The sequence below is a fragment of the Prionailurus bengalensis genome, chromosome C1, assembly GCF_016509475.1.
Source record: "Prionailurus bengalensis isolate Pbe53 chromosome C1, Fcat_Pben_1.1_paternal_pri, whole genome shotgun sequence".
In the NCBI taxonomy this organism is placed as follows: domain Eukaryota; kingdom Metazoa; phylum Chordata; class Mammalia; order Carnivora; family Felidae; genus Prionailurus; species Prionailurus bengalensis.
Genome location: NC_057345.1, coordinates 66,104,993 through 66,122,420, shown reverse-complemented (window position 1 = coordinate 66,122,420; position 17,428 = coordinate 66,104,993). Strand labels below are relative to the sequence as shown.

General features: G+C 37.4%; 1 protein-coding gene across 1 annotated transcript in view; it reads right to left on the bottom strand.

The window, feature by feature from the left end:
- Positions 1 to 239: 239 nt before the first annotated feature.
- Positions 240 to 17,428, bottom strand: part of PTGFR (prostaglandin F receptor) — a 51,971-nt gene continuing 34,782 nt past the window's right edge. Inside the window, exon 3 of the mRNA XM_043575369.1 lies at positions 240 to 4,206. Coding sequence (XP_043431304.1) covers positions 3,904 to 4,206 — 303 coding nt within the window. The 3' untranslated portion in view covers positions 240 to 3,903. The remainder of the gene's footprint in view (positions 4,207 to 17,428) is intronic.

Sequence of the window (17,428 nt, the reverse complement as noted above, 5' to 3'; positions counted from 1 at the left end):
TTTTTTTAATTATGACCTGCTTAGATGAACCACAAAAGAAGAAAGAAAGAAAGAAAGAAAGAAAGAAAGAAAGAAAGAAAGAAAGAAAGAGAAAGAAAGCCAATGTCACAGAAAAGTAGGAAGGAGAGACATACCAAAGATAATAAAGAAAACAAGTTGAAATTCTTCCCACCGAATAGATAAAAATAGAAGTTTAGATTCAAGAGTTCCAAGCTTTATATGACCTTCCCAAAAATAGATTCTCGATAAACACTAGTCCAAGTTTATTATAAATCATTTGTTTGAAGTTTTAAGCTAAAACACTAAAATTACATGAGTTGCATACTGATACAAGCAACAAAATATACACATCTTTAATCTCATACAGTGCAGCACATATGAAGAACACAAAATATATTTATTCACATCACACTTTGCGTCTACTGTTAAAATGCATCAGTAACAAGTTGAAGTCCAACATTATTTACCAGGTGGTAAAATATTCTGACACCCAGCTGAAGAAGCAAGAAAATGTCCATTCCCATCCTTCATCTTCTGACCTTAGTTTATTCATTTGGAGCAATGATGGCAATACAGGTGAAGCTAGCAGCAAGTTTCATAAAAAGTTCGTCTATGTATTTAGCAGGCGCTCTTATCTGGGTTCTAAATTCAGAACAGACACAATAATAAAGCAGCTTTTTCTTTTACAGACTGAAAATGAGCAAACAAGACCATTTATTCCATAAGACGTGTGTGTGTGTGTGTGTGTGTGTACGCGCGCGCACACACGTGTATGCACGCACGCATGTGTTAGCTTTTGGGTTAACTTCAGCAATACAAACTGTATTGCACTTCAGCAATACAAACAAGTAAAAGCAACTTTTGGCCTTTAGGAAAAAATTTAGAAATTTCTGTCACCTAGTTAAAGCCTCAGTAAAACGTGTGATGCGTTGAGATGCACCTACAACTAATTATGAGTCAGTATTATCTGTCTTTGTATCATAATCATAAAAACCCACATGTCATTGGCTTTTTTGGCTCATTTTTTAAAGTCACTAAAAAAAGAAAAAGCCTGTCATTTGCAAGCCATTTTCCCAGAATAAAATAATTTCCCAGAAATAATAAGATCAAATATTATGTGAAGTTGCTTCGATACTACTTTACCCAATGAGAAGGGAAAGTCAGTTATTCTGGTAATCTAATTATACATTTTTAAGTTATACATTTTATAAGTTTTAAACAGAGCTTAAAATTTCAAAATTGGTTAACCTGTTGACCACTATTTGTGCTATTTATTTCCACTCATCTTAATAAATGTACTTTCACATTAAACATTTATATGAAAGTTACTGATGGATGCTACACTCTATTATTCAACTTAGGATGCCAAACTACACTGAAATATATATAATAACAGGGATAAAATTCTGAAATCAGATATATGCATATTATCGTGTTCACTTTATTTCATTTTCCTTGAACAAAAAGCCTAAAACAATGTAAATGCATATTCTTTTATTTTATTTCTTTTTCAGTTTTTGGTGTCTATTTCTTGGGTTTAACATCATTATAAAACCAACTTAGTTGCCCTAAACCTACACTCAGATAATACACATAATCCTTCCAGGATATGCAGAGAGTGACTCACCTGTCATTCCCTAACACCTTCCACACCCATGCATTCCCACATATGGTAATGTCACAAATTCTCTTCAATACAGATACACATGGCCAGGGTTACATCATGGCAATAGAGCAACCATTATGCCATTTACTTAGAAGCCTTAAGGAGAAGAGGCCTGGAATCCTGAGTCACAATACATGGAAGTGTTTGCTACAGCATCCTATCCAGCATGAGGAGGAAGGATGAAATTTTGCTTCCTCGTGCCTCAGTTCCCAGGAAACCAACATTCTCTTAAGTAGCTATGGGAAACAAATGTCTCCTCTAAACCATCTAAAAGTTCTAGGCTTTAAGTGCTCTTGAAACACGAGAACATTCATGTAATGTAACAGCAATCAAAAATTGCAATGGCTTTTTTAAAGTATATACACTGGATATTTAAATATATATATTTAAATTATATATATATATTTAAATATATATATATATATATATCAAAATAACCGATATGTAACTGTCATTTGAAACAAAATGCACAAAAACTTTTCAATTCCATGCTTATTTTGCATCAAAAAATTCTTGTCTGCAATTCAACTGACAAGTATTTACTGAGCATCTTCTATGTGTTCTATATATTAGAATAACCTTTGTGTTACTCATCATTTACTGGTCTTAAACAAAGAATATCATGTGCCTTTTTGTGTGTGTTGGGGAGCGTGTTTCCTTTCTTTGAATTCACTGGAAAAAGTAGTTTCCTTTAAATCTTTAATGAGACTATTTGCTTCATTTCTTTTCATTTATTCATAAGAATTTACCAAAATTCACAAAAGCTAACAACTTCCAATGTAAATTACCAGCCAAAAGCAAAAACTTGTGAATATAATAATTTAAGTCTAGCTGAACCACACAGATTTCCTGGGGAATGTGAAATCAGTCTCACAGAGAAGGTTAGTTTTAAAATGGACCACAGTTAATGAAGGCAAAAAATTCTTTTACAGAAATACATTTCCTTACTATGAAACAGAACTGCTTACCCTATGTTCTGATGGCCCCAGGACATTTTGAGTGATTACTAAAATTTGGGGGGTTGAATTATACAAACAAGCAAAGAAGTCTAAAGTATTACTGGGAAATTTGGGGAGAGATCATCATCCCCTGATCTCTTGGTCAACCATAATAATGATTTCCAAATGCCTGACTAATTGCCAATTTCCCCTTGACACAGGTAGCATAGGCTTTAAAGATGCCATCTGAGAGATTTAATGAACCAGCTTTCAACAGAAATTTCTCATATGCTTGTGTGTGTGTGTGTGTGTGTGTGTGTGTGTGTGTGTAGAAAGCACAAATAAGCTACAGATAGTCTTTGAATATTATATATAGATTGTGTTTCTTTTGTTCTCTGATACAAAAATGAGAGCTCAAAGTAGAGCTCCTTTGCCAACATTCTTTGTACCTATCACTGGGCAGAGTTTCTTAGGATCTGCTACACTGCAAATTACCTGTTTATGTGCTGACATAGAGCCTTTGTTTCTCTAAAAACTACTTACTGTGCACTAGAATTTTCAGAGAAAAAGGAGATTGCTTGAAAACCGTGCAAATCTATAGCTTGCCAAAAAAAAAAACCCAGAAAACAAAAAACAAAACAAAAACCTTCAAACAACAATTTACCTCCATAGTAAAACATGCAAGCAGTCATGTTTGTCAAAATGACAAGGATAGGCTCATTCTCTAGAGGCTCGCCAAGTCAGGCAACCTGAAAGCCACACCTGGTGTAAGAGAGGTCATTATAACTATAAAGCCACAGTGACTCCCATGTGACATGACCATACATATATAGATAGAAGCAACATAATGAGGGGTGTAACAGACCAGATCAAACAGTGAGGGTGCTCCCCTTCATTGAGCCTCGTTTATAAGGAACAGTTGCAGAGCAGTGACCCCCAAATCAGCCATTTCACTGTGAAGGTAAGTATTGAGATGTTCTTTGTCAGATAGGCTGAGTCAATGCTTTAGGTTTCAACACAGTCACTCATTCCAAAAGTGTAAATAACATAAATAAGCTCAATTTTTTTTTCAATTTGACTCCCCCATGGAATTATCCCATCGTGTTTACCTCCAGTTGACAAAAACAAGTGAAAAGATGTAATTATACAGTTAATTTAACAAATTTCAAAAGCCGAGTCTGACAAAAGTGCCCCCAAACTAACTGCTGAGGTCTGAATTTCCCTGTTAGGCTTTCTATTTCTAGCCAATTAACTGAAATACTGACGACGCTTTTAATTTTGTCTTAGACCTACACTGACTTACTGTTCTATTAAACTAGGTGCTCGCTGATTTGTTTTCTCTGCAACTGGTGACTCAGAAATAGCAGCAACCTTTAAGGAATTTTTAATGGAGCTGAGCTCCCAAACATGCAGGCTGATGATATGCACTCCACAGCAGCGTCTGGCAAGTTTGTAGAGGTTCCTAAGGACTGCCTTCCGTAGCAGAATATACACCCAGGGATCTAAAATTTGATTCCACGTTGCCATTCGAAGAGCAAAAAGCGTGGTTTCACAAGTCTCCAGAGAATGATTTCCATTTATTCCAATGTTGGCCATTGTCACCTGAGAAACAAACAAAATAACAAAATCAGTTGATACAGGCATTTTCTTAGTCATATAATTGTTTAGCTTAACTAGCTAGGCTACAGGGCATCCATTTCATTTTCCACAAAGTGATGTTATTTTGCAAAATACTGACAGAAAGAAATGAACAGTAGCAAAAACACTGATGTAGACATCTGGATACTTTGAGTTCAAATTGACATTAGAACTACAACAATGATAACTTATTTGGCAAGTCAATTGTACACAAATAGAATGACTCAAGAGAGGACAAAAAAATGAGACCAGGAACAGACCTTTTCTTACTTTTGGGAATAGTAAGTTCAAAGCCAACATACATTTGGAAATTTCAATGAAAAAAACTAAAGTTTATTTATGTAAACCAATTAAAGTTCAGATAAACTAAAGTGTAGATAAACTATAGATAAGAGGTTCTTAAAATTAATTTAGAGCATCTGATACAATTTGCACATGGAAATGGTATTGTTCTGGAATGTTACTTTTAGAATTTTCTGCTTTGTAACCACAATACTGGTAGCTTTCTTCTTATTTCTTATTCCCTTCTCTGATTCCTCACCCTCGCTTTAACTTGGCTAAAATATTCCAAAAATGCAATGGAATTTTCTAAGGGTTCTGAGGAAATGAGTCCCCTCTATACTACCACTTGGTCAACAATAACAATGTAGATTTTGGCCTCATGTATTCATTTCCTGACCTCCCGTGATGTTAAAGAGATCATTTTGTGGAATAAGTTCCATAAATGGCCCCAGCTACATGTCAGAACTGGTCCAATCACTGAGCCCAGCTTTGACTTCCAAATAAACAGTTGCAGAACAGACAAACAAGAGGGCTTTGAAAAACCTTGGCTATAAGAAAGAAAGAAAGAAAGAAAGAAAGAAAGAAAGAAAGAAAGAAAGAAAGAAAGAAAGAAAGAAAGAAAGAAAGAAAATGAAGCAAAGGTGAAACTGAAAAATTAAGGGAGGGTCAGACCACTACACCACCAGCATTAAGAGAGGGTATAACAAAGCCTAAAACCCAAATGAAAAGAAAATCATCTTTCTTGTCTTCTTAATGGACCATTATCAGAAAGAAATGTCTTAATTTGGGCTGATATGAATGGTTGAAGGATGAACGTCCCTCATCCAAACCTTCATTACCTACACAACAAAGTACAAACTCCTTATCTGGCTGGCTCCTTGATGATACATCCGAAGTCTGCTGCAATTTTATATGCTATGCTCCAACTGCTGTGAAGTCCTCACCTGTCCCAGGAGCACCCTGCCCTTCTGAGCTTTGGCTTGTGCAACTCTATTTTAATCTCCTATGTCCCCTTTCTCTGCCTGATAAACTCCAATCCATCCTTCAAGCCCCATGGAAAATGAGCTCATCTCCATGACATTTTCCCCAACTTTACCAAGATGAATTAGCTCCAAGATGAGTTGCTCCTTCTTCTGTGCTATCACAACCCCCTGTCCATAGCCAATTATATCTCTTACCACACTGTGTGATAATCATGCATTTGTCTCTATTATCTGTAAGCATTTCTTCTTTTTTTTTCTAATATCCAGTACAAAAGCTGACACCTAGAACGTACTCAGTATTAGAATGAATAAAATTGTATTATTTTCTATTCATTGAGGCTATTTCTAGAAGTACAGCAAAATATGTGATCATCCATCATAACCAACTAATATTTTGAGGCTTAAATGTTTCTGGAAGTTTTAATACAATAGCATCCACTAGTGAAGGATTCCAAAATGCTTTATTGTCACTCAAAGGAACAGGATCTTGCATTCCATGCTAATTCCTTGGGAAATGGCTCTTTCATTCTGGGTTCATTTCCTAGGGGAATAATGTATCAAACGTTAGACCTAACCATTCTGTAGCTAAATAAGGCCAACCAAGTTTCAACATAGAAAAAAAAAATCACAGTCCTTGGGATGTCTGGGTGACTCAGTTGGTTAAGCGCCTGACTTTGGGTTAGGGTTAAGGTTTAGGGTTAGGATTAGGGTTAGGTCATGATCTCACAGTTCATGAGTTCAGGCCCCTCATCCAGCTCTGTGCTGACAGCTCAGAGCCTGGAGCCTCCTTCATATATGTGTCTCCCTCTCTCTCCCTGTCCCTTCCCCACTCTAACTCTGTCTCTGTCTCTCTCTCAAAAGTAAAAAGATTGAAAAAAAATTGGAAATAAAAAGAAAAAAAATAAAAATAAAAATCCTCATCCAATAAGTACCTGGGTCAAGTATAGGCTCTTATGTCACTGTTCCCCAAGTTATCCAACAGCATAGAACAAATAAACCTTTATGAGCCTAGTTCCTCTTAGAAGAAAGCAGGGCCAAGACTCAGGTAGTTGGATTGAGATATTTTCACTTTATATTTTTTCTTTACTAATCAAATATTTATTGATTATCTGCTATGGGCCAGGCAAAGATGGAGTGGCATACAAGTAGACGTGTGCCTGCCTCCCACGGAATTTGCAATCTATTTGCTGGGGGTTGGGAGATGGGGAGTTGGCTCAGGGATGAATGAATAAGTATTTCTCTTGCCTTGTGAGTATTAAATGAATGTATTTTCTATTAATGATTAGATATGTTCCTAGGAATCTCAGAGCCCAGACAAGACACTGGGAACAAAGTTGGGAACAAAGATGCTTCATGTAATTGCCTAGAACAGCTGGGCCTTGTTTAGAGACATTCAAATTAAAAACACCTGAATAACATGACACGTGCTTCTCGAACTCTCCTCTCTCCTTGCAGTGTGGTCACCAGCTGTGCAAAGACATTGTGTCCTCGGCTAGCAGAAGTATATTAATATATTTATTAGAATATTATTGAAAATTCAGGACAACCTAAGTAACCCACAAAAGCTAAATTATGGTAATTTTATGTAATGGAAAAATATGTAAGCATTAATGTTTGTGATCCAGAGTTAACTTTTTAAAAAGCAAGTTACTAAACTGTATCAACTAAGTAATCCCAATTTTGGAGGGAAAAAAAACAAAACCAAATATGTAATTTTGCAAAAGTGTAGAAAAAAGACTAGGGTGCATATCAGTATTTCAATTGGTTATATCTAGATAGTAGAATTACAGATAATTTTGATTTTTGCCTTTGGTTAAGCACTAATTTACTAATATTTTAGGTAGATCATGCATTGCTTTTGTAATTCATGCATTTTCCAAGTAATTTGAAATATACTCTTGTACTAAAGAATCAGAACTTATGTGGATTATTTATGTATGTCTGTGTGTATGTGAATGAGGTGCCACAGAATTGCCTGAACAGGGCAAGACCTGATGACCCTGACAGGAGAAGTGTGGGGGCTGGGAAGTGAATGAGGAAGTATGCCATGTTCCCTGGGCTGTGTCTGTCAATAGTCACCTCATAATCCTTGAAAGACTTCTTCTCTGGTCAGCCCACCCAAACTTGGATTCCAGAGAGCTGTGTACAGATTAGATTCTCATTACACACTCCGCCTTTCATCTAATTTCCAAGTGCTATCCATCACATGGAACTAGAGGAATATTATGTATTATTTTTCTAAAATATCTTCCTTTGAACCTTGACATGTTCATCTTGACTAATGATTAGAATTCTGAGAAATGGACAGGGCCAAGCGTTTGCATATTCTATGGAAAAACCAACTGATTAACATGATCCCTCTAAACACTCCACACTAAGATGAAAGACAAATAATGAGGTCAAAGAAGTATATAGGGGGGAGGGATTATGTTCACTGCTGGTTGCAAAAACCAAAATAGATAGATGGTGGAATAAATCATCCATTCATTTGGACCATGTAATACAATTATATGAATTGTTAAGGTCACCAAAATTAATAAATCTTCCAGGATATTTACTCATAGATAACAGTTTCATTCTGGAAGCTATTTTATCATCCTCTACTGTAAGTCTATGTATCTTTGGGCCACTATCAGGACCCCAGTGGCTGTTCACAATTAAAAGCAATGGTAAATTCAAAAATCATGCTTCCTTTCCTCTGAGCAATCATAAAAGTAAATTAATCTAGATCTCACATATATATGGAATTTAAAACAAACAAACAACAGCAACAACAATAATAAAAACTAACTCACAGACACAGAGAACAGACCAGTGCTTGCCACAGGTGAGGGAATTTTGTAGTGATCTTAACTAGACTTATTGTGGTGATCATTTTGCAATATACACAAATATCAAATCATTATGTTGTAAACCTGAAACCAATATAATGTTATATGTCAGTTTTATCTCAGTTTTTTAAATAAGTAAATCCTTCTAGCAGGGATTAGCTTTTGAGTGTTTACTATATCCAGGTATTGTGCTAGATAGCAGTGATGCAGAGATGAATATTTATAGAGAAATCCCATCTAACATATATTTTGCGTATGAATCTAGTTTTTACTTCTGTCTCTCACACCAAAATGAAATCTTCTAGAAAGCACGTATTTTTCTTTGGTTGGTTCTCTGTTGTATCCCCAGCACCTGCCATACACTAGGGCAGTCGGTGTTTGTTGAATGCATTAAATGAAGGATGTCCCTATGAGGAGAGCCCAACGAGAAAGCAGACGTTATAATGTCGTAGTGTAATACAGGCATGTAAAAGATGCCATAGGCAGGGCTATTTACTGACATGTGAGCTCAGATGCGGTCATTGGAAATTATAACATTTTGCAATCTTTCCAGTATACCACAACTATAATTATTCATACTTGACTAATTTTGAATTCATGGTGATTCTGCTGCAGTTTGCCAAAATTTTCTTTGTCACTAGTTTTTAAGGAAATTTAAATGAATACATAATCAAAACCATTTCTGGTGGGATGTCCAACTTCTTTAGACAGCAAACCATTTTCTAGAATTTTATCATCTATTTGCATATGAACAATGTCTATGACAATTATACAGGGTTCTCATCTAGTCCCTGAAGCAGGTGTTTTCACACGTAATTATCTTATTCCAAGAAGCAGACCATAACTTCCGTCCTTTCTGTCATCACAGAACACCAGTTCAGGGACAGTTTCTTTGGGGAATGATAGTGTATACAGAAGTACAATCCACTGATTACAAGTTACCGTCCCTTATAATATTATCAACCAAACACTGATCTTTAGGTCTGGCACTTGAATAACCACAGAGATAGGGGATAGGTGTGAATATGCAATTACAATCCAGCCTTATTGGATGACAAAAAAAAGTTCCATCTGTAAGCTTTACCAATGGACCATTCCATTCTATCTCCATGTTTGAGAAGTTTAGCTTATGTTATTTGGATGACTAGTGACTATAAAGAACTAGGTAAAGATAATGGATTTTTAAGTGCCACAGCACCTAAGAGTATCTTCAAAGGAGAAATTCCATTTAATTCAATTGTAATGGCAATTTTGGAAAAGGAAAATCATATAAGTTACTGAATCTGTCTCAACTAGACGGGTGACTTTTAGAGTTAAATATATTTGTGGTGATTTAACCAGATAGCATTTATTCTGGAACTAGAATAGTATTGTATCTCTACAATAGTGACTACAAGAGACTTCAGGGAAAAAAAAAAACAAACTACTCTTGTGCAAATCTAGAAAAATAGGTTTAAAAAAACTGTCAGAAACAGAAACATAGAGGCTCTAACAGGATACTTCTTTACAACTATGAATTTTTTCCATACTTAAATTTACACCATGTAAACTTTTACACCATTAAATATAGAAGGTAGCAATATTTCAGTCATTTCCCATTTACAGACTGCTCATTGAAATTTTTTAAACAGTATTTTGCACATGGTAGATGATTTAGAGATAAGTAAAACTAGAATACTACAATAGGGAGAGGACAAAAGCGTATGGTATTTCTTATACCCCAACTGTAGAACAGCTACAAAATGTTGCCACCCCCAAAGTACAGATCAGTGCTGCAAAATACAAACATTTGTGCAGATTAAATTTTTATTTTCTACTTGATTTGTTGACAGAAGATTAACAAGGGGCACCTGGATGGCTCGGTTGGTTGAGCGTCTGGCTCTTGGCCTCAGTTCAGGTCATGAGCTCATGATTCGTGAATTCGAGCCCTGAGTCAGGCTCCAGGCTGATAGTGTGGAGCCTCCTTGGAATTATCTTTCTCTCCCTCTCTCTCTGCTTCTCCCCTTCTCTCTCTCTTTCTCTCTCTCTCTTTCTCAAAATAAATAAGTAAATGTAAAAAAAGAAGAAGATTAACCAAAGACCAGTCAACCGCACATTCTTGCACCTGCCTAAAGACTTACAAAGTTGTAAACAAATGAGAGAACAGGGAGTGCTGTATAGATATTGCCCCCTTTGGAATGGGTGCAATCCCAACCATAATACCCATAATACTTCACATGCATCCTTGCTCCTTCACATCAGCTGAAGAAATGATGTGTAAAATGAGCAATGGGAAAAATTTTTAACTAAACAGTACACAGAGACCAAAAAAAAAAAAAAAAAATGTGTGCTACCTGAAAAATCCAAAAGCTCATCTTTCTAAAGAAGATTCAGTTGTAGAACGCATGTATTTTCATTTGCTATTGCAGTCTCTTCTCCAAGGTCTACATCATTTTTTTTTATGAAATTTATTGTCGACTTGGTTTCCATACAACGCCCAGTGCTCATCCCAAAAGGTGCCCTCCTCAATACCCATCACCCACACTCTCCTCCCTCCCACCCCCCATCAACCCTCTGTTCTCAGTTTTTAACAGTCTCTTATGCTTTGGCTCTCTCCCACTCTAACCTCTTTTTTTTTTTTCCTTCCTCTCCCCCATGGGTTCCTGTTAAGTTTCTCAGGATACATCATTTTTTAAATCTGTTAGTGGGAAGATTTATACCAGACGCCCGAGGTATAACTGTCCATGTCGTCCTTGGCTGTTAGTACTCACAAAAGAATGCTGTAATTTCTTCTTCTGATACTTTTTAAGGGAATAAAACAGTCATTTATCCCAAAACACCAAATATCACAAAATTTAAAATAAATAAAATTTATATATCAGTTATGTCACAGGTGATCATGTCTTTAAGAAAAAATATAGAAAATGTAAAATAGGGGCCTGAGTGGCTCAGTCAGTTAAGCATCTGACTTCGGTGCAGGTCACGATCTCACAGTTCACGGGTTTGAGCCCCAAGATGGGGCTGACACCTAAAGGTGCTGACACCTTGGAGCCTGCAGCCTGCTTCAGATTCTGTCTCCCTCTCTCTCTGCCTCTCTCTCTCTCTCTCTCTCTCTCTCTCTCTCTCTCTGTCTCTCTCTCAAAAATAAATAAACATTAAAAATTTTTTAAGTAAAAAAAAAAAGAAAATGTAAAATAAATACAATCAAAAGATATGCTCTAGAGACCAAAGAGATTGTACTGAGTTACAATAAAAGTAAATTATTCATAACTGAATGAAAATCAACTACCCAGTTAAGAGAACATCCTTATTACAAACTGCAGACCCCTCATAGAACTTGACCATTATCAAAACCCAGGCTGGCACTAGTCCATAAGGACTGGTCATTCCAGCAGTTATGGGATCCTGTATCATGGGAAAGACATAAAGTCTCCTCTAAACCAGAACATGCCACCTAGGAGTGAGAGACATAGTCATGAATACTAACAACAGAAACTAAAACTGAGTATTTCCCTGTGCTAGGAAAGCTCTTTTGATATACAGGTCATATCGTCTTCCTAACAACCCTGTGACCTGTGTATTGTTATCTGCATCTTACAGATAAGGAAAGTATGGTCCGGCAAGATAAGAGACCCAACCATGGTAAGCGTCAGAGCCTGAATAAAAGCCTGTCCAAGGCCTGTCTTCTTAATTACTACCTCCAGGCTCTGTAGCTTACTGGCTCAATCCTCTGACCAAACTTCACCCAGGAAGAGTAGACGGAGCCTCCTCAGGACTGGGACACACTCAGGAAGGCACTTGCCTGCAGGAACAGAGACCTCACAGCAACCACTCCAAGGAAAGGACGCCGTTAGAATCTGTTTCAGCATCAAGAAAAGTGCCTTTCCTGGCCTTATTCCTGCCACTTCTTCTGCCAACATCCCCACCCACCTTGAGGCAGTGGTGGGGATAGGAGACAACAATGCTGAATTAAGGCCCTGCTCTAATCATAAAAATGCCTTAAGAAGTCCTTCTCTTTCTCCCTTCAGATTAACACAGATATACACACCTTGCCCCTGAGATAGGACAAGGATGACAAGGCAGAGGCTGGTAAACAAGATTCCAGATTGATGTCTCCTAGTCAGAGGGGTCCAGGGAATTCCGTTCAAAATTCTTGGCCCAAAGCTAGAGATGATGTAGAGGGCACAACTACGTGTTCACGGGATCACTACCACCAAGACACAAGTTCATACTTCAGAAAGAAAAGCAGGAATGTCACTGAAGGGATTCTAAGAGCAAAGGCAAACAAAATCTGCTTTGCTTATTATATACACAGAACTGTCTACATCACTTCACATGAGAAGACAGAATCACAAAATCTTAGAGTAAGCAGGAAACCTTCCTTCATCTAGTCCAATCCTCTATATAAAGTGGAAATTCCTTGCAGGTGTCTTTAAGCATCTGGTGGAGAAGACTCAGCCCTACTCATGAGAGAATCTCTTCCATTTAAACTGTGTGAGTTGCTGAACATTCTCTATTATCATGAGATGAAATTTATGTATTCTAGGTTTGGTTTCCAGAGCACCATAGGATAAGTGCTGTCAGCTTTTCACAACTTTTATAAATAACACTTTTATCTATTTCTCCATTTCTTCTACTGCTCCTCATACGACATGGCTTGCAAATGCCTGGCTATCCACGTCTTATACCTGAGTTTCTCAACCTCCCTTTTAAAAAATGCACTGGTTGGAAGTAAAATTAACACTTTCTTATATAGTCCGACAAGTACAGAGCTCAGGGGAACAATCGCTTCTTGAAATCTGGAGAAACCACTTCTATCTGTGCCTCCAGGATTATGTCAGCCAGCTTCCCCTTGTGAACAGATCCTGGCTCATTACAGGAAACAAGCTTCTTACTTACTAAAAGTACTCCTAATGAATATGTGGAGCAAGACAACCATCATATTTCCCTGCTTGCTTCCAAATTATTCAGGCTTATATGTAAGGATGTATAAATATTTAGACATGGGGGAAAGCTCTCAGTTTTTCCCCATTGAGGATGATATTAGCCTTGGGTCATTCATATATGGCTTTTATGATCTCAAGGTATGCTCTTTCGATCCCTATTTTCTTGAGGGTTTTTATCAAGAAAGGATGCTGTATTTTGTCAAATGCTTTCTCTGCATCTATTGAGAGGATCATATGGTTCTTGTCCTTTCTTTTATTGATGTGATGAATCATGTTATTTTGTGGATGTTGAACCAACCCTACATCCCAGGTATAAATCCCACTTGGTCGTGGTGAATAATTTTTTTTAAGTTATTGTTGGATCCAGTTAGCTAATATCTTGTTGAGGATTTTTGCATCCATGTTTATCAGGGAAATTGGTCTATAGTTCTCCTTTTTAGTGGGGTCTCTGTCTGGTTTTGGAATCAAGGTAATGCTGGCTTCATAAAAAGAGTTTGGAAGTTTTCCTTCCATTTCTATTTTTTGGAACAGTTTCAAGAGAATAGTTGTTAACTCTTCCTTAAATGTTTGGTAGAATTCCCCTAGAAAGCCATCTGGCCCTGGACTCTTGTTTTTTGGCAGATTTTTGATTACTAATTCGATTGCCTTACTGGTTATGGGTCTGTTCAAATTTTCTATTTCTTCCTGTTTCAGTTTTGGTAGTGTATATGTTTCTAGGAATTTGTCCATTTCTTCCAGATTACCCATTTTATTGGCATATAATTGCTCATAATATTCTCTTATTATTGTTTTTATTTCTGTTGTGTTCGTTGTGATCTCTCCTCTTTGATTCTTGATTTTATTTATTTTGGTCCTTCCTTTTTTCTTTTTGATAAAACTGACTAGTGGTTTATCAATTCCCATTTATAGTTGCACCAAAACCCATAAAATACCTAGGAATAAATCTAACCAAAGAGGTGAAAAATCTAAACACTATAGAAAACTATAGAAAGCTTATGAAAGAAATTGAAGAATACACCAAAAAAAAATGGAAAAAGATTCCATACTCCTGGATAGGAAGAACAAATATTGTTAAAATGTCAACACTACCCAAAGCAATCTACATATTCAATGCAATCCCTATCAAAGTAACACCGGCATTCTTCACAGAGCTAGAACACATAATCCTAAAATTTGTATGGAACCAGAAAAGACCCTGACTAGCCAAAGCAATCTTGAAAAAAGAAAACCAAAGCAGGAGGCATCACAATCCCAGACTTCAAGCTATACTACAAAGCTGTAATCATCAAGACAGTATGGTACTGGCACAAGAACAGACACTCAGATCAATGGAACACAATAGAGAACCCAGAAGTGGACCCACAAACGTATGGGCAGCTAATCTTTGACAAAGCAGGAAAGAATATCCAATGGAATAAAGACAGTCTCTTCAGCAAGTGGTGCTGGGAAAACTGGACAGCGACATGCAGAAGAATGAACCTAGATCGCTTTCTTATACCATACCCAAAAATAAACTGAAAATGGATGAAAGACCTCAATGTAAGACAGAAAGCCATCAAAATCCTCGAGGAGAAAGCAGGCAAAACCTCTTTGATCTTGCCCGCAGCAATTTCTTACTCAACATGTCTCTAGAGGCAAGGGAAACAAAAGCAAAAATGAACTACTGGGACCTCATCAAAATGAAAGGCTTCTGCGCAGCGAAGGAAACAATCAGCAAAACTAAAGGCAACCAACAGAATGGGAGAAGATATTTGCAAATGACATATCAAATAAAGGGTTAGTATCCAAAATCTATAAAGAATATATCAAACTCAACACCCAAAAAACAAATAATCCAGTGAAGAAAGGGCAAAAGACATGAATAGACACTTCTCCAAAGAAGAAATCCAGATGGCCAACCAACACATGAAAAAATGCTCAACCTCACTCATCATCAGGGAAATACAAATCAAAACCACAATGAGATACCACCTCACAGCTATCAGAATGGCTAACATGAACAACTCAGGCAACAACAGATGTTGGCGAGGATGCGGAGAAAGAGGGTCTCTTTTGCATTGTTGGTGGGAATGCAAGCTGGTGCAGCCACTCTGGAAAACAGTATGGAGGTTCCTCAAAAAAATCAATGGATGAATGGATAAAGAAGATGTGGTATATATATACAATGGAGTATTACTCGGCAATCAAAAAGAATGAAATCTTGCCATTTGCAACAACGTGAATGGAACTGGAGAGTATTAGGCTAAGTGAAGTTAGTCAGTCAGAGAAAGACAAAAATCATATGACTTAATTCATATGAGGACTTTAAGGGACAAAACAGATAAACATAAGGGAAAGGAAACAAAAATAATATAAAAACAGGGAGGGGTACAAAACAGAAGAGGCTCATAAATGTGGAGAACAAACTGAGGATTACTGGAGGGATTGTGGGAGGGGGATGAGCTAAAGGGGTAAGGGGCACTAAGGAATCTACTCCTGAAATCATTGTTTCATTATATGCTAATTTTTATGTGTATTTAAAAAAATAAATAATTAAGTCAAATCAAATAAATAAATATTTAGACATAAATATGCACAGTTATAGCACATATCTGTGGCTATCCTAATGGATTTGTTTTGTGGCATAATACCCAGTTCTGGAGCTTCAGATGTCAACCCCGTGGTAGGACCTCTGTATATGCTCTTTGATCCACTAGCATGATGTCTCTCAAACCAACACCTGCCCTCTCTTGTCTGATCACTTAAAAACCAGACCATTATGTTGTAGGTTCCTAACTTATCCTCCAGACACAATTTAATTATTCATTTATCTTATTTCAACTTGTTCATTTTATTTGTCAAATATTTCATAAGTGCCACAACAGGTCATTTTCCCTGTCCTTTCCTCACCAGGCAGGACCTGTCTAAATCCTCCCACCTTTCCTATCCAATCTTCTCTGGGAAGTCTTTCCTAAATCACTCTATGGCTTGTACTCTCTCATTCTACATTCCCATTATGCTCTCACCATCCCACTGACACCATGTGTAAAATATAACCAAATCAAGTCAGCATAATAGCCCTTCAATTGTACTGTAAATGCCTTGTATCTTTAACTTTCTCAAATCCTTCTCCTCTACTTTTGACAGGATAATTGGGGAAAAGACTCCCACAGTTGAGATGAGAAAGACAAGAAAAAACAGGTAATTCTGAGCACAGAATTTTGGAGGGTTAAGCAGAAAGTAGGTCAGGCAGTCCCAGATCCAAGAAGTCAAGGATTTACTGAAAAATAAGAGAAGTAAATGAAAGCTTATGTGGACTTGTGTCTCAAAGAATGCCTCAGGCTCTCTGACCATTCGTCTATAGCTTACCTAGAGCACCCATGTATTTAAGACTAAAAGAACCTGGTACAATTAAAGTTAGTTTTAAATTTTTAATTATTTTGGGGCACCTGGGTGGCTCAGTCGGTTAAGTGTCCGACTTCAGCTCAGTTCATGATCTCACGGTCCGTGAGTTTGAGCCCCGCATCAGGCTCTGTGCTGACAGCTCAGAGCTTGGAGCCTGTTTCAGATTCTGTGTGTCTCTCTCTCTGGCCCTCCCTGATTCATGCTCTGTCTCTCTCTCAAAAATAAATAAAATATTTTTTAAAATTAAATTTTTGGGGCGCCTGGGTGGCGCAGTCGGTTAAGCGTCCGACTTCAGCCAGGTCACGATCTCGCGGTCTGTGAGTTCGAGCCCTCGTCGGGCTCTGGGCTGATGGCTCAGAGCCTGGAGCCTGTTTCTGATTCTGTGTCTCCCTCTCTCTCTGCCCCTCCCCCGTTCATGCTCTGTCTCTCTCTGTCCCAAAAATAAATAAACGTTGAAAAAAAAATTAAATTTTTAATTATTTTAATGTTTATGTTGAGAGAGAGCGTGAGTGGGGAAGGGCAGAGGGAGAGGGAGACAGAGAATCCCAAGCAGGCTCCACACCATCAGCACAGAGCCCACTGCAAGCCTCGAACTCAAGAACCAGGAGATCATGACCAGACCAAAATCAAGAGTTGAACACTTAACCTACTGAGCCACCCAGGAGCCCCAAATTTTTTATTTTTCAGGGGATTAACCAAGCATTCCCCCCGGAAGCTTTTACGGTTCAGAGAAATGTCCCTCATCCTCTGGTCAAATTGAGAATCATTGCAGAGGGTAAAG